This window comes from Haliotis cracherodii, unplaced genomic scaffold, assembly GCF_022045235.1.
Source record: "Haliotis cracherodii isolate W230 unplaced genomic scaffold, xgHalCrac1.p SCAF_15, whole genome shotgun sequence".
NCBI classification, from domain to species: Eukaryota; Metazoa; Mollusca; class Gastropoda; order Lepetellida; family Haliotidae; genus Haliotis; species Haliotis cracherodii.
The window spans coordinates 3919906-3946085 of record NW_027266270.1 but is presented as its reverse complement, the minus strand read 5'-3'; the positions used below and the strand labels follow the sequence as shown (position 1 = coordinate 3946085).

The following is a 26180-nucleotide window of genomic DNA, read 5'->3' as shown; positions in this document are numbered from 1 at the left end:
CGTTGTAATGTCCCGGGGATTTTATACAATATCCCTGGGATTTTATAGGTTATTTAAGTCAAATTTGCTATATAATGTGTTATAATATGCCAGGGATTTTAAATAATGTCCTGGGTATTTTATTAATATAACTTCCGTTCAGATTGTAACATGTAATAAAATGTAAACTCAAATGACAAATGTTTTCTTTATATTCCCAAGGATCGAATTCGCAACCATCATATCTGTAGCCCAGTGAGTGTACCACAAGGCTACAGAGGTGTTGATAAGCCCCATTGCCTTTTAGAATGTCCTTTTCAAGATCCGTACGCCAACAGATATTTTACGCCCGTTTCCTAATGTTCATGGAAAGTATGTTCGAAACATAAAAATGTTGATAAATGATGTTTCTTGTTTCGGTTCATAAAAGTTAGATAAAACACTTCCCCTCGGGTTTTTATGATATTTAAAACCGTTATCCTTGGGATGCGTGTTTTAAATGTTATAAGAACCCTTGGACGTGCTTTATTGAACACTTATAATGGGTTGAAATATAGTTTGGGGATAAGTTTTAGGTTCAAAATCGGCTTATAAGTAAGATAAAACACTTCCCATCAGGTTGTTATGATATTTAAAACCCTTTCCCTCGGAAAATCCCTCGGGATGCGGGTTTTAAATATCATAACAACCCTCGGACGTGTTTTATCCTATACATAAAGCCCTAATCGTAGCTACATGATAACAAATCCTACGTGGATAACATCCACTGTTATGGACAAGAGCGGTTTGTTTTAGGACTATTACTATGTTTTCACGTATGTTTTAGTATTACAGACACACACCTCAACGTGGGACTTTGTAATGCTCAAACAGCCATGTCGTTTACTTATATTTGATATGTATTTTAGGACTATTTTTGTACTTAAATTGTAGCCCGGTAGTGGATAATTGGAGTTACAAAAATGGAGCCATAAAACATCTGATATTCTCAGCTGTCACACTGTCTGAGAGAATAATCTAAATAATACATTCACGACGCAAGTGTGATTAAGTGTGTTTCCCAGCAGCTACAGCCTTTAGCGTCTGCATTTCAACTTTCAAAGAGCGTCATACGACGTTTGCTCTAAAGGCGTGTGATGGGGTTTACAACATTGAAAGCCTTAGTGAAGATTTCAAAACATTTATGGTAGACATGTGGAGGACATTTCCAAATTTAACGCATCAGTGACAATAACAAATACCGCTGCAATTCCCTATTTTCACTTGTACCATATGTCCCTGTGTTTTTTTAGATGAACACTTGACTTACCTTTGCATGTGTTTCTGACGGGTTCCACCTGTGAAGAATACGCTCACATTTTCGTAAACACCTTGTGTCAGCACTATTTGATTGTCATTCATAAACACATGCTCATGATATAGTCGGAATCATGCAACTGACTCTGCTTTTATTTCAAATATATATTTGTGGGTGACAAGAAATATACAAAACCATCTCACTGAGTACTTAAAATATATGTATTCAAGTTATGATGAAACACTACCACCAAAGAGTCAAGAGAACTACGGTGCTGGATTCTACTTCAAACTATTTGTATATCAATTTTAAGTGGAATCATGCAAAAGAAAACGTATGTCGTAAAATATTCGGGTCGAACATTCATAACTTTTGACAAACCGTTTTGTTCCAGGGGTGATTCAGATAAACAGAACCTGGAGATACATATCATATCTACTATTATAATTGTGATTTTGCTTTTTGCGCCCCGTGGAATCTGTTTTGGCGTATAATAGAGACTGGTTATTTTCTTGCGTTAAAATTTTATATGTACTGTCCTCCCTGTGTCATTACTGACACCACCGTCAATTCTGGTCAGATGACATGAAGTTTCCCTGGTAAAGTACATGAACACATGCGTTGTTAAAGTCCTGTGCTCGTAAAGCACTGCTTAACAAACTCGTCACTGCGGTTGCCATCAACTAAGCCTCAATGCTGTCCTCGTCGCTGTCTTCTTTCGGCAGTACAGATTTGGAGAAGTGGTAGGCGACAACTGCACAGTAGCCGATACTGATCTGGTTCACACCACCACGCACGCGATCTCTGAAATTAGAGTGAATGAGTGAGTTTGTTCAATGTTATATGAGGGTTATTTAGGACATAACGCGGCTTGTCAGCTTGATGTCGGCGGAAAGAAAGCCCGAAGTGATGCAGACCTAGGACGTTTACCACTTTGGTGATACGACGAACAGGTGTTTGATGCTAAACAATCTAAAAACATAATCAGGGTGAATATGGGATTTTAACCCACGGGCATAGGTTTCTAGATGGACCAAGGGACGCCACTCTGAAGTGCGAATTGGTGAGCCTTAGGCGACTGGCCATGGGCAACCTGTATTCCTGAAAGAAGAAGTAATATGTAAATATGGATTGAAATGAAGAGCAAAGTGTTTGAAACAGAATTGTGAAGAAGTGTGTACATCACCTCGTTGTTGATGACCTTATCAAATGTTTCACCAAGGAACGTTGTAGATGTGTGTTTGACAGTTTAAATAGTTGGCAAAACTGTGTTGGGGGTAGGACATTTATGACACCATGTTTGTATAAAGAACAATCATTTATTTTTTCAAAATTGTCTTAACAGCGATATGATGCTGAATTGATGAAGGATATTTCATAAGTAACGTTTACACCATGTGCCTTAAATTGTATATCTCGATGGAAACATTTAGAAGAGAATATGTTGTAAGCGATTGTACACGGATGTAATGATTAATTATTGTAAATTACCAAATACTATGAAAACAATGAAAACGCACACGTGTACTCTTTGCTCACGGAAGTAATAACACATGTCTGTCTGCACTAAAACTGCATAAAAGAAGATTTATTTTGTTCCGGAGACTAGTTTGCTACTGCAGGTAGGTCGGTTCCGAAACACATGCACCCACATTCTCTATTGAAGCAGTTCCTTACTTGCACCATGGTCTCTTACCAAAGAAATCTAAAATAATCTCGCTGGTTCTCACGCACATGGAAACAATAAAACATCTGCTCGATGTCTCCCATCACAGCAATAGGTGCCTTCCTGAAGTGAAGGAAGACCCCTAGAAGGCTGTTCGTTAAGTCTTGGCTCTGTAAGAGGACATTGTTCAAGGATATGCCATCAGACAAGGCACTTGAGTTCGAAACACCACGTATCTGATCCGTTTTTTGCGGATGGTACACTCCGAAAAGTGGCAGGCATCGTACTTCGCCGCGATCCTCAATTGACAGTCTGGATTTATCATCGACCTTTGTCATGAAGAATATGCTATCTGAGTTCTCCTTCTGTGTTGTCTCAGTCGGAAACAATTCTGCTGTCGTGACAGTCTTCCTTCAGCCTGAAGTTTTTCTGACATGGTATGAAAGTAGATGTTCCATTGTTTGAATAAGCACTTGCTCTACACCAATGCTTTTGGCTATATTTTTGAACATCAATCTCTCGGGAACATTCTTACATTTATTTTAGAATTTAAATTTTGATTAAAGTCTTCCTACGAACAAAACTAGCATGACGCCCTCCAAAACAGTTACAAATCGTTATTCTTTGTATAAAACGTCATTTGGTCTGGAAAAGTATCTTAATGTGATCAGTATCTCTAAGTTTAGAAACTGTCTTGCAAAACTAAGATTTAGTTCCCATCAGTTTAGAGTTGAAACCGGACGACACTGCAAACAACCAAGATGTGAGAGAGTGTTTACTGTGTAACAAATTGTATATAGAAGATGAGGACAATTTTTTCTTGTTTGTGATGTACAACAATCAACCAGGAACTGTTATATACCAGTAAAATGCTGTGTCAATCCTTCTATACATAAATTTAATACGCTTATGTCTATTAAAAAAAGATGATTTGAGGAATCATGCAATGTATGTATATAAGTCTACAAAACTTAAAAGAGCTGCAATCGAACAAAATAACACTCTCGCTCTTTTGTAACGCTAAGTGATGTGGACTGCTGGCCTACAAAGCTTTGTGAATAAAGCCGATTTTGCTGTAAGTCTTTTTCACAGTCTCCGATTTCATGTACCTTTTCGAGGCCTGCTTTCCCTATAAATGCCGAGCCAAGGCACAATTTCAGTGTATAACGGGTTCTGCCTGGTCTAAAACACTGTTCAAGCGCATGATAAATTTCGGTCATGTCTCTGCTTGCCAATACTCACCTCCTTAACATGGATGACCTTGAATTTCTTGCCAAAGGAAAATCCAAACTAAAAACAGATTATCTTTGTCGAGTCCTTTTCTAATGATATTGGCATGTCCTTTGGGTTCGACAAATGCAACATTCTTAATGTGAAATGTGGGAAGGTAGAAGAGGAAGGATCAGTCAGTTTACTTGGAGGAGGAGTTATTGACCATCTTGTGGAAGGTCAGGCCTGTGCGTACTTTGGGGTGCAGGTCAGGGACAAACTGTAGAACGCCCATATCAAGGAAAGACTTGGGCAGTCTTAAGAAAATCTGGAGTTCAGATCAGGACGCTCGCATTAAAGGCAAAGTCACGCATACGTACGCTGCACCCGTCCTCTCATATTCTTTTGGTATTGCTGATTGGACGAAACAAGAAATTAAGGGTATGGACACTCTCACAAAAAGAATCATATCAGACAATAGATCCCACCACCTTCTCTTCCCTCAATCGCTTATATTTATCAATTATTATGCGAGGTCGTGGATTGATTAACATGGAAGCTTTCATGATAGAATTGTAATGTGCACTTTTGCACACATATATTTGTCTGATGATCCCCTTGTGATGATGAAAACAAAGCATTCCAAAGTTTCTTTAACAAGCCACGAATGTCGGACATAATCTCAATGTCAATATTCAATTTGTTGATGGTTCTGTACTGCTGGACGGCACAGAAATGTGTGTCAACCAAGCTAAGTGCCATATCAAAGGCTTCCTGTTTGCAGCTCAGGACGAATCACTTCCCATTCGACCCGGGGTAGAATAGGTCTTCAGCAAGCCATACTTGCCGTAAAAGGCGACTCTGCTTGTCGTAAAAGGGGACTAACGGGATCGGATGGTCAGGCTCGCTGACTTGGTTGATACATGTCATCGATCCCAATTGCGTGGATCGATGTTCATGATATTAATCACTAGATTGTCTGGTCCAGATTCTATTATTTACAGACCGCCAACAGAGTCCAACACATTGGCATTGGATGTCCAGCTTTGGCACAAACATAGTATCTTAAGTTACGTGATTGAGTGGCACGATCCTTTAATTACCGTCTTCGCCATGCTTGTGGTTCTGACACAGGTCCATCCATGGTATGACCCAGAATAAGACAAGGGCGTCTTGGAAAATGATAAATACAAAAATTCGGCCTCAAACCTATCCAGGACAAAAAACCTGGTCGTGTCCTTTTATAAATCCAGTGAAATCATATATATCATTGAATTTTCTGTCACTTTTGAATCCAATGTGAATGACAATATCCAGGAAAAACATGACAAATATGCGGACCTAGCTTTCGAAATTTCACGCTTGCATCCCAAGTACCAAGTTGTCCAACTCCCAAATGTTCTCGGTGCCTCAGATTTGGTACCTCCCAATCTGTTGACTGAAATTGGGAGAGTACCCGGGTTTGCTACAAGGAATACAGCCCTTCTGACAATCTGGGTAATATAGAAGGCTGCAGTGTTGGGGAGTCTTCACATTCTCCAAAAATATCTGGGTGGGTTTGACTGTGCAGCGCTTCCTGGAAGAAGTTCCATTCGCTGTCTGGGATGCGTGGAAAGGAGGCAAGGGCCCTGAGCTGATGATGAGCCTATCAGCCGGACTGTGCCGGGATCACCTAAACCTTCTTTGCTGAGTTTATTTATTTTAATTATTAACTATTAATGAATGGATTTTTAATGATTATTTACTTACAGGAACCAGTCCAGAGCAAAGAGGAGACCAGTTTGCTGTATGGGTATACCGAGGGCGGTCAGGATGATGATGACACACACGATGCTTGCACTGGGAAGGGCGGGAATGGCCAGAGAAAGGGCCGCTGTCAGAATCCTGCAATCCAATTGGTAACGTGTTATATAATCTACAAGGTGGGTGGCTTATAATTTCTCATCATATACGTCTCTGTATGTGCATCAAGTGCTTGTTTGTACTCAACATTATCATGTGGAGCTTGTGGTTCGCAGAATAAATATGCTAAAAGGAAAATGTCATATTTACATTGCTGAATAAATGCTATTTATACAGAACAAGTCTGCACGTGGTTGAACGGGTGCACGGGTTTGTGAGTGATGTATGCATGTATCTGTATGTGGGATGATATATGGATGTATCTGTGTGTTGGTGGATGTATGCACGTATCTGTGTGTGGGTGGATGTATGCACGTATCTGTATGTGGGTGGATGAATCATGTATCTGTATATGGGTGAATATACGCACGTGTCTACATGTTTTTGAATATCTGAGTGCATCTGCACGCTGGTGGGTGTACTTCACATGTACTTTTGTGCACAGAGACAAACGTGAATGATCTTGGCGTGTGTGTAAATGTCTCCTTGAACAAACGCAATACTTCATACCATATCGTTATTACTTTACTGCCATCTACTTCCATGCCTTCTATCTGACTGATAAAGATGCACGCAGCTGCCATGAACATCGTACTGCCGTCCCTGTTGGTGGCGGTAGCGAGGGGAACGACGAACTGTGCCACCCTCTTGTCGATGTGGAGCCTCTCAAGGGCGAGAAGGCCTTCAGGCATAGCTACTGCTCTGTAACAAATATAGAGGAACGCCGGTATCATACTTAGATACTCCTTGTCAACAGGTCAGCATGTGGAGGAAACTTAATAGTAACAGTACTGACTAGTTTCACTCGTTCACGTGACCATTACTCATCTTAATCTGCAGGTAGTTATGATCCATATGTACAATTTTCTCGGTATCAAATTATTTACCTCAGTTTTAATATCCATTAAGAAAGATATTCTCAAACTCGGCGGTCATGTTGTACGAACTATATGTCGACTGATTTATCGGTATGCGGTTAAATAAATGTAAATAATGTAATATCTATGCTTTCCGAGGCGTGAGGTAAAGGTAATGGAATAAGCCGGGTTGACCTACGATGACGCCGATGCAAACGTAACCATCCAGGCTCGACTGTACTCCGTCTGTATCTTGTACGGGTTCCGTCTGGTGGCGGCGAACACTCCCAGGGGCAGGATGATGAACTGGTAGAGGAGCAGGCCGACCACCACAGTGCATGCGAACAGCCCAAGGGATCGGAACGTCTCCAGGATGTTATCCGCCCGCGCTATGGCAACAGCTATCAGACTTAGAACTCCAATCGGCGTGTACCTATCATCATCATCAGCATCATCATCATCATCATTATCATTTATTGTATTCTGGCCATAGGCCCATATACATACAATAATATTATATTTATACAATTTTGTACATGTACAAGTATGAACATGCAGACTATATGCACAGAGATGTGCACGTGTACAATTTTGTGAACAATAAATCGCATCACAACACAACAAGAGGAGATTAAAGCATTTGATTGACAAAGGCAAATAACCTATAATTAAACATCATTTGTACAAAGACGGTTGCGAAGTCGTAAACAATAATTAATGTATAGGATAGTATTCATTTGTTGCTCGTTAGATATTTCATCAAAACGGAGGAGCTTGATTAGTGTATTGATGTTTTGGGGTAAACCTTGGAAATATTTTGTTCTGAGCGATTCATAACTGAGGAAAAACGACCCGTATTACATACTAAATTGTTCAAACCTAATCTAAAACGTGTAAAACACACTCTAAGTTTTCTGTCTGTTATTTCTGTAAAGCACTGCTCTGGAGATAAGCAGGATTTAAATGTTTTATAAAGATCGTATCTTGAACTATTTTCCAATGTAGCTCTCCATTCTTGGATAAACATATCAGATGCAACTTGTTTAAATTTACTAAAAAACGCTGTCTTATCTCCAACACCTTGGTAAATCCAAACATATCCAAATCCATGAAGAAATAAAAGGTGTCTGATTATAGTGACCCATGTTATATAACCAACATTGTCGCGGTATTTCAGCATTTCATAACATTTACGTGGAATACGATCAGGTGACATTTCTGTAATCTTTAACCAATAATTTATACCGCGTACATAAGAACAGATATATAAGGGATGTCTTCCACATTCATCATACACCATACAATTTGGGGTAGATTTGCCAACATTTAAGAATCGTTTACATGCACATGAAGTGAATTTTTTCCAAGATGTGATATTTTTCGAGACCCCAGATCTCTGAACCATATAACAGAATTGGTTTAACTTGAGAATCAAAACGTTTGAAGAAAACAGACGGGGAAGACACACCGAGTTTATCAAGAACAACAAATAAAGTAATGAGGGCTCTCTTAGCTCGTAGCGCAAGATCGTTGATTGTGATTTAGTTTCAGATTAAAAGGAAAAATGACACTAAGGTATTCATAAGTTTTTTCAACATTAATTTGTTGCCCATTCATATACCATTTTTCCCTGGATGCAAGAGGACCCCCCTTTCTAAAAAAAACATTTTTCGTTTTATCTGTATTAACAGTCAGTTTCCAGTAGATGGTATACTGAAACAATATGTCTATTTGTGTTTGAAGCCCATTAACAGTATCAGAAATTAGTATGACATCGTCTGCGAAAAGTAATATTAGCAATTCATACATATGTGGATAAAGTTGGACACCGTGTTTTCCGTTTTGTTGGATTTCAAGGGACAATTCATTGACAAAGAAAGAGAAAAGGAGAGGAGAAATGCAGCCTTGTTTCACACCGATAGGACGATCAAAGTAATAAGTGGCACCATTTTTGTGACGAACACATGATTTGACATTTGCATATATAGATTTTAACATTTTATACATTTTACCCCCAACGCCCGTTTTTCTCAAACAATCCCAAAGTTTACAACGATTAACACTATCAAAAGCTGTTTTGAAGTCCACAAATGCAACATACAGTTTTCGTTTCCGGCATCCAAGACATTAGACCAGAGCGTTAAACGCTTGTTTAAAACTATAGCACAAACTTTACCTGAAATACTTGTCAATGAAATTGCTCTATAATTATCAGGATCGCTTGTATCACCCTTCTTAAATAGAGGAACAATGATAGATTTTGACCAAGTTGACGGAAATATACCTTTGTTGAATATGTCGTTAAAGAGAGAATGAAAAAATGGAACAGTTATGTGTTTGGTACTCTTCAGCATATCCGCTAAGATATTGTCAGGGCCTGGAGATTTTCCAGGTTTAAGTGAGTCAAGACTCAATAGCATCGAGAATTTCTATAAACAGCAATATCGTCATGCTCATTTTCAATAACATCATGGAATATAAGATCATTGCCAAACACATGCTTAAAATGAGTCAGCCACTCTGTGCCTGTGATATTATTCGGAAGAGATGATGGACTGCATAGAGAATTAATTTCTCCCCAGAACCGTTTTGGGTTTGATAATGAGGCATTTAGACGATTTAATTTGGTAAGTTTAAGGGATTTCAAATAGCTTTTACATTCTGTTTTATACTTTTTGCGTAACTGACAATAAGTTTTCCTATTAGATTCAGATCTATTTTTACGGATCTTTCTTAGCCCTCGTCTTGCGACGCAAATACGGGTATATATCGCCACTTAATTCAAGAGTCCATTGGATAACGGCTCGTAACTCATAAACGGATAAGGAAGAGAGTTAAGCCATTTGTATGATTCGTTTTCTATCAGAAACCACACATATTGTTAACAACCTCCCCACACCATCCCTGCTCACAACTCCCCCTTCTCCCACCCACCTACCCCTCCCCCATGCGCCTAGGGCATAGACGAAGGGGGTATTCACATACCACAATTTTCTTAACAAGTTATGATGAAGGTGATACCTTCTTGATCGGATTTAATAATGATATACATGATCCCATATTCTGTTTACAACAGACGTTTACAGCAGGCGTTTTACAGCAAATGTTTACATCAGACGTTTAAAGCAGACGTTTACATCAGACGTTTACAACAGGCGTTTGCAGCAGGCGTTTTACAACACACATTTACAACAAACTCTCACCATATAAGCCAGTTCAAGATCTTAAAGATGATAATGGTAGCTGCTTCAAAGAAGACGAAGAAAGGTTTGGCTGCCTTCCCTAAGGTGGATATAGCGATGCCGAACATCATACAGCACAACACCAGTCCTGGAAACGTCAAACATTAACCTTCGGATGTAGCGAACGTCAAACAGCACAACACCAGCCCTGGACTCGTCAAACATTAACTTTCGGATATAACGAACGTCATACAAGTCTACAGTAGCCATAGAAACATCAAAAATTAACCTTAGGATATAACGAACATCAAACAGCACAGCACCAGTCCTGGACACGTCAAACATTAAACTTTAGGTATAAGGAACATCATACACCACTACAGTAGCCATAGAAACGTCAAACATTAAACTAGGGATATAACGAACATCAAACAGCACAACAGTAGTCCTGAAAACGTCAACCATGAAGCTTCGGGTGTAACGAACATCAAAGCACAACACCAGCTATTTGACGATTGTCTGTAAACTGTCGAGCCTGGACCGGACAATCTAGTGATCGATATTGTGAGCAACGATCTACGTCTGACCATCCTTAGGCATGGGTTCGAATGTCAGATTCGCCATGATAAAGAAAACTGATTTGAGCAACGTACCCGTACTAGTATCACGGGTTTCACCGAAGAGGGGGCGCGGAGAGCTTAGTCGTCTAAGGCACCGCAATTTGCTGTGAAGAGTTGCGTCCCTTGTGCACGCCAGAAACCATCATTGTGGGTTCGAATCCCGGTTCGCCCCGATTATGTTTCTGGGTTTGTCAGCACCATACCCGTGGTCGTGGGTTTCATCGAAGTGGTAAACGTCTGAGACCTGCATCACTTCGGGCTTTCCTCCCACATTAAGCTGACACGTCGTGATATAACTGTAATACTGTTAAAAGCGCCGTTAAACCCAACTCACTCACTCATTCAGTGAAGTGATGGGATCTAAGACCCGCATCATTTCGGGCTTTCCTTCCACATCTATTTTAACAGATTCCTTGTTTGGCTAAGAATATGTTGAATAATTGGTACTATGAAATTATTGCTGAAGAGACCGACATAGATTGCTGTACACATCACGTGATACCTTACCGAGAGCATTCGGGGAGTTACTTGCGCCAGGGACACGTGTCTTCGTGATGGTCGTGATGTTCTCAAGGTTGCCAGACACGTTTCGAATCGTGATTTCTTCTTTTAAAGCATACTTTGTTTGAGCCTGAAGAATTGATAGAGTTATGCGATTAATATACAACCATTTACAACTACTTCTGTTTGACACGAGGGAGTGATTAGGATTGAGAGCTGAATATTGAGAGCATCTCTTTATTGCAATACATATTTTATTTTTGTGTTATGGGAAATACATACAGATGAGGTTTTGAGAACACTCTGATTTATAGTATATAGGGTTCGTTAATATGCTCAAATCGTCGCAGGGCCAATTCATATGTGTTTATTCTTTTCAGTATTTTACCCTGTACCGCAACCATCATAACATCATAAATATCATGACGCTATTGCGTTCTTTCAATGCTTCAGAATGGTTTGCATCACAGAGCATTATGAATTCATATATTGTTCGTTTATTTTCATTTCACTTTTATCAAAATAAATATTTTTCCGTACAATGTTTCGGCGCCTTACATTACACTACGGGCGATTACATGACTTTTAGAGAGATCGTAAAATGCATACCTGTTGAAAGCAGGCTGTGATGAGATTGCTCGGTGCGATGTTCCTGAAATGTTTGTAAGAAAAAACTTAGAATAAGAACAAACAATCTATCTTGTCAGTTTATCAGTTGAGTGAGTGAGTTGGGTTTAACGCCGCTTTTAACAGTATTACAGTTATATCGCGGCGTGTCAGCTTAATGTGGTAGGAAAGCCCGAAGTGATGCAGGTCTCAGACGTTTACCACTTCGGTAAAACCCACGGTATGGTGCTGACAAACCTAGAAACATAATCGGGGCGAACCGGGTTTCTGGTGTGCCCAAGGAGCGCAAGTCTGTACAGCGAATCGTGGCGCCTTAGACGACTGGGCCACCCGTGCCCCCGTTGATCAGTTGTCTCACATGTTCCTGTAAGCATATGGTATGTTCAACACAATAACATGACGTCTCACGCTTTTTGCAGTCGTGACGTCACAAAAAAGTCACACTGGTGATATTTCTTACCAAGCTTAACTCTCTTTACATTTTTCACGTGAGAAATATATTCCATTCGACGTTATGCACACACACATATGCTCGATGTCATAATACTTATACCATTACTGTTTTCATAAATATTTTGGGCTTGTGTATAAAACGGTAGGGTGAAATATTCCAAATCTAAATTCTAAGATATTGACTGAATAGGCTGAATATATAGATTGTCTCAAACAAAGTATTAGAGTAATGAATGATTAAGGGTCTTTTTCTAGAGCAAACAGTTAATAACCATCCATGAAAAACAGGAAAAATGAAGAAAAAAAAATCCTAAATGGCAAAAGGTACCACTTTAGCCCTTGATTAATACATATACCAAGTTTGGATCAAATTAAATATATTACGTTCGTCCGTGTAGAGTTTGAATTAATAATTTAGTGCACAGATGGTAAATTGAGGTTTACTTATAAAAAATGTGCTTTCTTAAAGGGCAAGTTCACACGGAAATAAACCTATTTTTCTTGTACTTTTTCCACATTAAAAGTATTAACCTAGTAGTGTCATAGACAAAAATATAAAAATATCACAATTAATTAAAATATTTTTTGCATTAAAACGATTTATATTTTTCACATTTACCAAGTGTTCTATTTTCATAACAAAAACACCATGGCTTATGCCCCTTGCAATATGACGTCATTAGTGCCAATTGATAAACATTATGACGTCATCATGCTATGTTAGAGCCGCTTCACGTGGTGTAGGTACAGGTGTGTGATTCTAGCGTCTCAGATGCCAGCCAGCATAGTGTTATGCTGGGTCACCACTGCGCCGGAGTGTGCCGTAGGCCATGTTGTTTTACCGCAAACTGGTACTTGATATCTTTTGCGTTGAGAATAGACAGGGATCCAGTTGAATTGGCACCAATTACGTCATAATCTAAGGGGGATAACTCAGGCCTGTTTAGCTCGAAAAACGAAGGCCTCATAACGGCATAGCATTTTCACACTATTGTGAGCTTCCTACTTTCACTGTGAAAAAAAATGAGTTTACATTTTCAAACACAGATATTAACTAATTCTAAAATTGCGTTTTGTTTAGAAAAAGAAAGAAAGTGATTTTTGCGTGTACACTTCCCCTTTAAGGTGTAAACAAAAATCGTGCTTTTTTAGGCATAAGCAATTGCTTTTTTGCTACAATGGTAGTTTCGCCCCGCACTTCGTGCCTTAATTCGTTGATATTTCACATTCTTAAAAAAGCGCTGGTAATGAATCTTCTGTACAGAAACGGGCACGGCTGGCCTGGTCGTCTGAGGCGCCGCAATTCGCTGCACATAGTTGCTTCCCTTGGGCACGCTAGGAACCCGTGATCGTTGGTACGAATCCCGACTCCAACCGATATTTCTAGGTTTGTCAGCACCACACCGGTGATCGTGGGTTTCACCAAAGTAGTAAGCGTCTGAGACCTGCATTACTTCGGGCTTTTCTCCCACATCAAGCTGACACGTCGTGATGTAACTCTAATACTAATGAAAACGTCGTTAAACCAAACTCACTCACTCTAAATATGTAATATTGGAGCAACCACATCGATTGTGACCAGCTTGAATATAATTATGTATCGATGAATTCAGATAAATATTCAGTTTTCTCATATGGTTTTATACACGTCTATAAAACATGAGTTTTTTTAAGAGAACAAAACTTTTGCAACATTCAATGTCACAAAAAATATATGTGATATCAAGGAACATGCTAAATCTGTCTTATAACTGGGTTCAATTGAGGTTTAAGGTAAGATGTCACAATTTGACCAATACCCTCACCTGATCAGGTCGGCAAAGATGTCTTGTGTTGAGATGATGTTTTCGGGGTCCGTCTGTGCGACAGCATCCCCCTTCACATCGCTCATCCCAACGCCTGCAGCAGAGAGTCAACAAGTGAGTGAGTGACTGAATGAGTGAGTGAGTAACTAGTATAAACAGGCGTGTAAGATTGATCTGGGATAAAAGTCCTCAGTGATTCAGTTTGTTGAAACCCACGACTACGGGTATTGCGCTGATGAACCAAGATCACAATTTGGGTGTGGAGCCATGATCACAGGTTTCTCGTTAAAATTGATTATTCTGTATCAATAGCTGATGTTTGCTTTTTAAGAAGAATGTGAATAAGCACACTAAAACTGACACACATACTATCTATGTTTAAGAGACCGACCATTGGATATTCTTTAGCAGGGATCTTTTGTAGACAAATATTATTAAAAAAATATCATTTGTTCCCAGGTTTTACACTAAAAACTCAATTTTAACGCGGCGACAGATAGTATCCCCCCCCCCCCCCCCCCCCCCACACACACACACACACACCTCCCCGAATATAGAATGATGGATCCATCACCTTTGTTAAACTTACCTGGTTTTATAGCGAAGGCAAGCGCTATAGAGAGGAGGCATGGGAAGGTGTTTGTGACGATGATGTAGGTTAAGGCTGCAACACTGACGCGTCCGTTACATTTGGGGTCAACCGAGGCCGTGCCTGCAGCAGCAAACACAGACATCATCAAAGTGCATACACGAATAGCATTAACGTCAGCAAAGTAAGAAGTTTGTCAAATTATCCCATGTGAACAGTTGGGTTTCTTCAGCATAAAATGATTTAAACGTACATCAGTGTGGTCTTACATTTGATTCATTTTTGTAGAAAAAAACCATCAGAATATACAGAATCACACGAATGATGAAGTATTGCTTGCAGGAGAGCCTATTCCAGTGTTGCTCAATACATAATTAAAATACTGCTACACACGATGGCCAAACCGAAAAGGTCGTGGCCTCGACGGCAGCCAACGCGTATCGCTTCTGGTAAAACCTCCACAAAGCAGGTGTCGGAATTGCTTTGTCGTTCTCATGATAAGGGGAATAATTTTGTGGCTTGAGTTTAGGGAAACGGTGAAAGTCAGATTGTGAGTGAGAATGGTTTCACGCCGCTTCAATTTCAAGCAATATTCCAGCAATATCACGGCGGGGGACACCAGAAATGGGCTTCGCACATTGTACCCATGTGGGGAATCGAACCCGGGTCTTCGTCGTGACGAGCGAACACTTTAACCACTAGGCTTCTCCACGGCCCCAAGAAGAGCGAGGAACATATTGTACTGAAAGAGCAGAACACCTGACTTAACCTTTCATCAACGTTTTTATAACTTCCACAACTGACGTTGTTCTCTGACAAAATATTGGCAATTGACAGTCGTTTCTCAGCTCTCTTATTCCATTTACGCAGTTTTTCTCACCCTTGTCCAAGTTTTCAGCCGACTTCTCAAAATCAGATGCAGTTTAACGTTTGTATTTTTGTTATGTCTCCCAAGAAATAATATTCTATAAACAATTGCAAGTGGTTTAAGCTCACTTTATACAAAGCATCCTTTTCTATTCGCAGTTGCCTGTCCTGGTTTCGGATATCTTTTTCATTTCATAGAATGACAAGACATTGCAAGAGGCAACAACAATCATTTCATCTTAATGATTGTCATAACTATGAACATAAACCCAAACGTCTTCTGTAAACATTCACGCGTTCGTTAATGCAGCTAGACAGAGTTACGTCACTTGCCAGTGTGATCTATTTCGTTTCTCATCCTGGACTGTAGACCTTTGCATCACGTGGTGCAGAAGTCATCACTTGACACACTAACAAAACAGTTTGATCCATCTGTGAAGCCATATACAGATACACCGACCTTCCTACTGTTGTAGCTGAAGACATTTACCTGTTGAAAATAACTATATGTTTGTTTTCATATGAAATCACGAAACACAAATGTCTTTCCGAATACAATTATTTCAAATTGTTAAGCGTCTTCAAATAACTTTTCACTTTGCCTATTAATTGTGCTAAAATGAAAACGTTATATATAATCGTATTATTATAAGCAGACTTTTAAAAATATGCTTACAGATTGGCAGATCCTAAAATAAAATATGGAAAAAGAAATTTGATTTTTTTTGTTATGCAGCTGACTTAAACTTTATATATTCAGCACACACAAAAATGCTAATACCTCTTCAAAATGTCAAGACCGGTTTCCTAAACACTAAACACATGGCAACAGATCCAAATGATTTCTTGAAGAACACCAAAAAATCTGAGATGCTGTTGGTAAATGCGTCCGCGTACGGATCGGGCGTTTTCACGAAACATCCGTAAACCAAGATCAAAGTTTGGTGTTACAGGCAAACAACCGGCTCTGCTTACCTGTGATGACGCTGCATATGATGAGGGGTAAGATCATCATCTGTAGCATCCGCATGTACATTTCACCAGGGAGGCCTGAAACATGAAAGAGTGAATGAGTGATTTGTGTTTTACGCCGCAGGTTTTAGAAAAACGGAAACCTACACTTATTTTGCTCTGCCAGTAACATAACGGCGGGGGACACCAGAAATTGTCTTTGCGCATTGTACTGTTGTAGGGAGTCGAATCCCACGCTTTCATCCCTAGACACACAGGGGTATATGTACACCAATATGCACAGATCATTGGTTGTAGCCATATATAATACAATATTGCCATTACCTTCAGGAAGACCAGAGAACGGAATGTTGGATTATAAAGTGTTAGGCTTGTTTGGATCCAGTTAATTTCATTTAGTATCAAGTATGTCAACACTCGTCGATACAAGTAGCACCCTACAAGGCAACCCTCTGACAATTGCCACTTCCTCGTTCATCTGGTATAAAAAAAAAACACTACAAAGAATCAGGATAAATTATTGATAATGTCATCTTCAGCATAGAGATCCACATGACGTCGTTTTGTGTAGACACCCTTTCTCCGCATTAATATTGGTTATTTGATATGTTCTATTCATCCCAAAGCCCTGTTCTTTTGTAATTCATAATCTCAACAGTCCCTCTTCATAAATATAAATTATATAATCAATATTATTAGTGACTTTTATATACGCCACTAATCAATAACAGAAAACCATACCTCAAACTTCTTTACCATCAATGTTAAAAGCTCCAAGATTGCTCTGCGATGGGTCAGCTTTTCGCTGTTTCACTCCTGATATATGCTACGAGGGATGGTAAAAAAGTTCATAGAACTCAATATAAAAACAAGTTATATGTGGAGTTTCATGTTTTTGTTTTTCAATATAATCTCCCTGCACATGAATACACTTTTCCCATTTATGCTGTAGACTCTCAATTCCCTGAAAATAGAAGTCTTCTGCTTGCCCCCCAAACCAAGCTTCTGGAGCAGCAATGAGGTCGTCATCATTGGCGAATCTCGTTCCACGCAGGCGTGACTTTAGATTTCGAAACAGATAATAGTCACTTGGTGCCAGGTCTGGACTATATGGGGGATGATTCAATTGTTCAAACTTGCATTCACGAATGGCGGCTTGTGCAACTCTACTCTTGTGGACAGGTGCATTGTCGTGAAGTAGCAAAACACCCACATCCCGCGCCGTTTCTCTCTGAGAGATCTGCATAGTAAGCAAGTGATTGTCTTCTTTGGTGGCTTATAACCTATCATTAAGACGCCCTTGGAATCTCAGAAAACGGTGGCCATGATCTTTCCAGCAGATGGCTGAGTCTTAAACTTCTTTGGCGGTGGAGATGTCTTCCACTGCTTAGAATCCTTTTTGGTTTCTGGATCCCAGTGATGAATCCAGGTTTCATCTCCAGTCACAAGGCGAACATGAAAATTCTCTGTATCTGCCCTATAAATGTCCAAGAGCTCTCGACTTGATTCCACTCGTTGGTGACGATCTTGCGCATTCAGATTTCGGGGTACTCATCGGGCAGACACTTCAGACATATGCAAACGTTCATGGATGATATTGCAAACACTTCCATGAGAAATACCACACTCTGAGGCAATTTCATCCACCTTGATGCGGCGATCAGTCATAATTATATTTTGAACTTTTGCCACAATTTCATCTGTGATGACATCTGCTGGTCTGCCAGACCGTGGGTCATCTTCAACTGATGTACGTCCGCGCTTAAACTCAGCATCCCATTTTGCTACGGTGAAATATTGAGGAGCATCCTCACTGTAAACATTAACCATGCGCTCATGAATTGTGCGAGCATTTACTCCTTCTTTGGTACAAGGGTACCTCAATCAAGTACTCAATTAGTACTGTTACATTACTAATGGGTGTAACCACCTATACTCTTGTAGACACTGGTATGAAAGATGCCAGAAATCATCAAATCCTCTGCTGGGTTAATTTAGATACCATGTTCTATGAACTTATTGACCATATTTACGATATAATGGTGTAATAATCTTCTTATCAAATAATGTTCTTCTTAAATTACTCGATATTTAATACGTAATTAAAACGCGCGTATGAAACCAATTTTAAGAGTGAACCGTCCCAATTTATCATATCTCAACAAGATAGAAAATTATTACTTAAACACTATGACAGTCGACACTGAATTACACAAATCATATTATTGATATCACATTATACATATCATATCTGGACAGTATTCACGCTTTTGACGAAATGACAATCAGTACCTTCGTCTGGTTGTAGAATTGCATATACACGTGTACTATTTATTTGGTAAAGGTGAGTCTGACTGATCAGGGCTCACGGGTCAATTCGCTGAGTTGCGTCCCTTGGGCACGCCAGAAATCTATGATTGTGGGTTCGAATCTCTGTTCACCCCGATTATGTTTCTAGGTTTGTCAGCACCATACCCGTGCTCGTGGGTTTCACCGAAGTGGTAAACGTCTGAGACCTGCATCACTTTGGGCTTTCCTCCCACATTAAGGTTACACGCCGTGATATAACTGGAATACTGTTAAAAGCGGCGTTAAAACACAACTCACTCACTATGACTGATTAGTACCTAAGTTAGTACAGCAAGACAAGTTAAACCCACACTTCCAAGTGTCTGCGGTCATTTTGTTGCAGTGTTCTGAGAAAGCCAGTTACTCGTCATCGCTAGTTAATTCAGTTCTGTGTTTGTACACATTTCTCAGTCTCCGTCACAAGTCCCCCTCAATTTAGGCTTCCGATTCATTCCTTGTTGTCTGAGAGACCCTATGCTGTTGTACTAACTCTCTACTTGTTCCACAACTCCGCACTCAGAAGGCATTTGTCGTACTCGTGCATGTACCACAATTTCTGCCCTCAAAAGTTGTTTGTGTTTGGGGTTATATTTCATAATCCAGTATCACTGGGTTACTAGTCCCGCACACGACTTGAATAGAAAACAAACCAATAGCAAACAGCACGTCCTCATGGAACATGAGGTCACACAACACACACCTGACCTGGTCACCAACCAAACTATATCATAATTCTCGCATATATGGTTTTGAGTTCATCACTCTGTCAACAGGTTGGATTCACTGTCAACATGCACAAGGAGACAACCATCCATCTTGGAGACTTAGCTAAGCCTCTTGGCGTCCATCTCGAGCCGGGACTTACCATGGAGTAACACATCAACTGCGAGATTTGCAGGTACAACCTGCACAACATTGCTAGTATGAGACATCTTCACAGAAGCAACTCATCTCCTTTACTAATCCTCAAGACCTGACTACTGTAATAACCTTCTCATCAACACTTCAAAACATTACCTCAGTGAACAGTTAAAGTACAGTAGCCCGCATTGTATCCCGAAATGGCATCTGCAGGAACTGAAAACACATCTGTTTCAGACATATTACAGCCTAATATAACATAAATATTAATAAACTTCTTATTATTTCAGATTGACTTGCCTTTGCATGCGTTTGTTTCTGTATGGTGCCACTGGTGGGCAAGATACGCTCAACTTTTCTAGACGCGCCTATTTGATAGTGATTAAAAATAGCCGGAATCGTACAATCGACTCTACTTTTGGCAGAGATTTCTTGTGGCTATTGAAAGAGCTTTGTCGCTTTTCGTAATTGTTATAAAAAAGATACCCTTCAGACACTCGTGCCAACTCTTCCATAACTCCTTCATATACTGCTAAAAGTTCACCACTCAACCAACAGGTCGATCACCATTGTTTTGTTCAATTGATTATTTATAACATAATATTTTACCTGGAATAAAGACATTTTTCTGTGATAAAATGATTTTTTGTGTGGCGTTTAACACAACATGCTCCCTTTCAGACCACATACAGGGTATCTACAAACATATGCATGATTAGAAAACCGATCTGGTTCTAAATCTAAACACAGCTTATGCACCAGTATGTGACTAGCTGATTCAGCAGATTATCAATGAAGTCAGCCATCGCACTAATGTTATGCTCACTTTCATGACGCGGCGTGTTGCAGTTCTTCTAAGTGGCGTTATATTTATATCACTCTTTGTTTATTTGTATGTTGTTTAATGCCGCACTCAGCTATATTTCAGCTTTATGACGGCGGTCTGTAAATATTCGAGTCTGGACCAGGCAATCCAGTGATTGACATCACGAGCATTGATCCATGCACTTGGGATACGATGACATTCATCTACCAAGTCAGCGAGCCTGGCCATCCGATCCCTTTAGACGCCTCTTACGAGAAGCATAGTAGCCTCTTTCGGCAAACTGGGTAGCCGAAGACCTATCCTAACCCGGGCTCATATCCTTGTGACGACTTCGGGTTAGAAATGGTCACGGGTAACCTGTGCTTGAGTGAACTGGCCAGAATCCGTCATCTGATCACGTTGCTCATACTATCAGTCATCGGTTTACATGTCCAGACTCGATTATTTAGTCACCGACGTGAGTAATCTTGAGTTTTACCGACTAAAGCATTAAAAAACATTCACACTCTTACCCAGCTTCCCAAACTCAGTCCGTTCCGATGACCTACCTAACCACATCAGAACGTCCGGCGAAGGGTCCGCTGGCCGGATTAAGATGCCCACAAGGAAACCAATGGTCACTCCCAGAGCAGTTAACACCATCAACGACTGGCTTGTTATAAACATCCATATTGTTGGTAAAATCCTCTCTGTGCAACAGGTCATGGTGCAGTACGTTCCCAGATAGTGCAATACATGTCCGCGACAAGCCTGGCGCTCAGCGTTACTTTGCTGTACGCATGTTTTTTGGAACAATTATTTGGCAAAGTCGCCAGTCAGGCTGATGGCATATGAAAGTGATTACTAGACACGAGGCCCCCATGGGAAGTTCGGGTTAGAATAGGTGAATGAAGGCGACTTAATTATAATACATCCGGTAGTCAGACTCGCTGACATGGGTAGTAGCTTGTCATCGTAATTCTACGGTTTCGATCGTTGCTCATAATATTACTCACTGGATTATTACTAATAGACGCCGTCAGACAGCTGGAATATTGCTAAATGTAGTGTTAAACAAACAAACAAACAACAGGTTGGGAAAGCGCAATAGTAGGCTACACGTCACAGATGATATGCACTGATGCAAGGTAATATAAAATGTATGAACATCTGTAAACCTAATAATAGAAAACACTTTATTTGAATTATATTTATTTCAGTAATTCACTCGGATAGTCTTTAAATATTAAAAATATATAATTATAACTAGTTTTGGAAGCTTCCGGTAGTTATCTGACTATGTGATGGAAGGACGGTATTTGAACCAGAAAGACCTTCAATACGCTGAATAGGGATAAATATAGTTTTCAATTTAGGCTAATTTGATGACGGTTCATTAAACCATATCTGTATATCCTCATACTGAGTATCCCTTGATTGATTATCATTGTATATTGTATCTGCTGATGTAATTCTACTCAGTCACCTACTCACTCACTAACGCACCAAACCAACAAACCAACAAACCAACTAGCAACCACTTCATTCAATATCACATTCACTAACCTTCCATCTCATTCATATGCCCCCCACACATTGCCCCATAAACTCCTTTCCCATCCATCAACTCACTCACTGACTCACTGACTCACAGAATCACCAACCTGTTCACCAACACACTCTCTACGTGACAGGGCAGTGGTTGACAAATATATAAACCAAAGACTTGGAGTCCAGAACAACACCAAGCGTTACAGTTGTATAATACCACAGAGAGTCATGTTTTCATGTATTAGCAATGGCCCCCCCCAAGTATGTGTATATGCCAAGGATCTGATTAAGGAAAAAAGTGTGCATAAGCTCAGTGCATCATAAGAGTTCATTACATAATAATATCCACCGTCTACCAGGTCGCACAGCGTGGAAAATGATTAATACAAGTATTACAGCCCCAACTGTTAACGCCATTGATTTAATGAGTGGCATGTCATTAGTGATTTGTTGTATACTATTGGTTCCATATGATTAGCCTGATATTATATGGATATTATGGTATTATCAAATACGCTGTTCTTCTCACTGCGTGGTGGGCGTGGCGTTGCGTGGGGGCGTGGCGGGGGGGCGTGGTGTTCTGCAGACCAAAGGCTGTTTCATTTTCCAAGATGACATCGTCGACAAACAATACCAAAAGCAGTTCAATCCTCTCTGGATGAAACTGGATACCAGGTTCACATGTGGATTCAATTTCCTGTGCTGATCACATCAGTGTACATTGAGAATAGATATGGACTAAGGACACAAACCTGACGAACACACAGCACAGTAAAACATATTAGCAAATACATCTGATTAAACTTAACACATGAACGTACTCGATTATATAAAGGTTGTACTCAATTTAACACGTTTGGAGAGATTCCTCTTTTTCAAACCGTCCATTGCCTTTTAATCAAATCCAAAGCTTTGAAAAAATTTACACAGGAAGTATAAATTTCCCCCCTTTTTATAAATACCGTTGAATTACCACAATGATGGAGTACCCCTGACGAAATCCGACCTGTGATTCCACAAGTTTATCATAGGCAAAAGTCCCAAATATTAACCGTCTATTCAGAATAGGTATATATATCTTACTGAAGATGCTTAGAATTGATAAACCTCTGTAAGTTTTAGATGAATGAATATTCCCCTGTTTATGCAAGGGAACAAGGATCTCCGACGACCATGCCTCGGGAAAGTGTGAAGAATGACATGTGGCATTGTCACACCAAAGGAACTGTGGATGAACTCCGCAATTAACTTGTCAGTACCTACAGTTTTGTTACATTTCAAACCCTCTAATGCTTCTTCACCAGTTATCGGCGAATCGGGCATAAACTGTCATATCATCAAAACCTTCGTCAATGTCATCCAAATCCGTAACTTCTTCAGCAACAAAATCATCTGTGTTATATATATTCATAAAATGATTACAACGTTGTGCTGTGGATATATTGGGTCAAAGTGGTGAACTGTGTGAAACCCTTTAGCAAACAGACCAAAACGTTTTGCTGTTGTGTATATTACCCACAAAGTGTTACAAGAACTAATAGGTTACGTTTCTTATCTCTCAACACTTATGTATACTTTTGCTTGTATCTATATATCTCTGTAACGAAACTGGATCCTTCTGAGACCTACAACAACCTATTTCTTTCACAACCCGCCCTGATATTGCTGGAATATTGCTAAAAGCGGCGTAAAAGCATAATCACACAGTCTTTCACAACTGTAATATTCACGTTCATTTTCAATCTAGACCCGTGTCATATTCTTAAATGTATTACTAGATCGTTTCATATTTTGTACATCATTATAAATAGCATCAGTAAATACTGTGACTACTTTGCCAATATCTGAAAGTATCAATTCTAAAAAGGAGTCAAACATGTCCAACATATAATCAGAAAGTAAGTTATCTTTGAATAAGCCCGTTTGGCTACATCTACACATAACGGTAGTCACGGGGTTAACATGCATTATGAGAATCAAACTCGGCAGGTGTGTTACGTAACATAATGAAGACCCATGCGGAAGGTGGCCAGAGTCTGACCTTGTTACGATGTCAAAGCGTCGACAGAGTGGAAATAGCGCTGGCGATGATATCACATAGTCAATGACACTTGATCCGGAGCACTGATAAATGTAAAGTCATCAATTCCTGAATCAGTACCACATGGGCCATTATAAAAAAGACAAATGACAAGCTGAACCAAAATTAAGTAACTGAGTTTTGATATCTTATCACACGAACAACGCTTTAGATTACATTTATCAGATAGATAACTAAAGTCGTCCAAATCCATTCGTCCTGCTATGTCACCATCTATAAAGTCGGGTTCACTACCCGTTCTGGCATTACTGACGTCACCAAGGAACAAATACATATCAATTTCCTGTAGAATATCAAGAAGTGAGTGGTGTAACATTGACGTTCCTTAGTTTGTGTGATATCACGGAGAATCATAAGGATGGAGATAGACACATCGATAAATATTTTTTTGACTTGTTAAACCTTGAATATAGCATTTTCGGACATCAACGTTCTTTTCACATACATATAAGCGACAGGGCGTTTTATCGTCACAAAAATCCCACCAGAAAGCCTCCCATGCAAACCAGTTCTCTCCGCCTTTAAATAATACTGGATAAAGTCATACAAATATTGACACTGATAACAGCATTTCACCCATGTTTCACTAAGTCCATTAGACCACATTAATTGGGCTTGTCGCCTTTATTTAACGTCACAACCCCCCCCCCCCCCCCACACACACACATTTTTTCTTGTCTCGCACATTAAACATATAACGCGTGGTATAATCGAAACACTATTTGAAGGAAGCCACGTTAACCCCAACACACACCATATTGGTAAGTGTTATTATATGCGGTGTTAGCACGAAATGATGAAGATTTCATTTGATGACTAAAATGTTTTAAGCAGGATTGTCTTAATTCAACATACCGATCCACATCAGAGCGTTATCAGAAGGTTCCAGCTCTCTTATTCCAATTCCAAGAGAAAATCCAGCTATCACACCCACAACGATGAGGATCATCAACAACTGAGCCTTGAGGTTGGCCTTAAAGCAGGACACTTTGGTACTCCCATCCTTGGTGTTCTCCACAGTGCCCTCCATACCATCCCCCTCTTTGTCTGAAGTTGTCGCCATCGTGGTCTGTCTTTCTGTCGCGGAGGATGCTCACACTGCCCTTGTTCGGGCATGTCTCACTGTTTTATTGTATATTCTTATCATCACCCCCTGACCCCTGGAACAAGAAACTGTTTACTTACCCCATACAGATACCATGCAAACATGCATGAGACTGACAGGGCCCTGTGCGTGTTTGATCAATATGATAGCGAGCATCTAAGAATAACACATGTGATTTAAACCGATAAACTGTATTGCCATCATGAAATACTACAAGGAGCTGATTAAAATCTGTTCACGATATATTCAGCTATGTTGGTTGCGGGAATATACGTTTCCATCGTTTAACTCAAGGATTAGTTTCTTTTCTTGAGGAAAATATACCAATAACACGGACTGTGGGATAACACAGACTTTGACGCTTGAGTGTCTATCTGATATGCATGGGTAGGTCGACGTGTTAGGAATGTATCAGCAGTTGCAGGGAAGGCGTGTACAGGGGCATGAAGGGAGTCATCGTCACGAGAATGTATAAACAGTTGCACGAAGCGGGTATGTCGGGAACAGTTACTGTTTGTATTGTTTACATTGTGTACTTTCATAAAACTGTCAAGAGTTATCAAGTATTAGGGTATGTCGGGAATAGTTACTGGGTCTTTCTTTCCAACCAGAACCCCCTCAGGTCTGCATCCAGACACAAAGACAGAACCGTGTCCCTTATCCGACATATTAACCGAAAGGTTTACAAGAATTTGTAATGTTCTATGAAATTCTGTTTCTGTTCTCTACCTTTTTAGCCCATCACTCATATTGATCGTATGAATCAGAGCCAATCAGAGCTAACCATTTCGTCACGTGCTTGTCCTTGCCTCGAAATGCACGCGCTTTGAATGCTGACTGAGTGGCACATGGTCGCTGTTGTTTGCAGTGTGCGGTTGCCTC

General features: G+C 39.9%; 1 protein-coding gene across 1 annotated transcript; it reads right to left on the bottom strand.

Annotated features, from left to right (window-relative positions):
• Positions 1-1432: 1432 nt before the first annotated feature.
• On the bottom strand, positions 1433-25265 carry LOC139461726 (excitatory amino acid transporter-like). The gene is made up of 11 exons (XM_071243181.1): positions 25049-25265; positions 16530-16604; positions 14688-14810; positions 14099-14192; positions 11823-11865; positions 11220-11343; positions 10114-10240; positions 7110-7343; positions 6564-6755; positions 5901-6035; positions 1433-2080 (listed from the first exon to the last, which is right to left on the bottom strand). Exons 1-11 carry the CDS (start codon positions 25254-25256, stop codon positions 1960-1962), a joined length of 1476 nt encoding a protein of 491 aa, XP_071099282.1. The 5' UTR covers positions 25257-25265; the 3' UTR covers positions 1433-1959.
• Positions 25266-26180: the final 915 nt, after the last annotated feature.

Excerpts from the sequence above, each read along its gene's own strand:
- LOC139461726 (XM_071243181.1), bottom strand. The coding sequence starts at position 25,256 with ATGGCGACAACTTCAGACAAAGAGGGGGATGGTATGGAGGGCACTGTG. Across the intron at positions 11,344-11,822 it reads TCACAGCCTGCTTTCAACAG|GCTCAAACAAAGTATGCTTT; the intron begins GTATGCATTTTA and ends TCAATTCTTCAG. Across the intron at positions 6,756-7,109 it reads ACGTTTGCATCGGCGTCATC|AGCAGTAGCTATGCCTGAAG; the intron begins GTAGGTCAACCC and ends TATTTGTTACAG.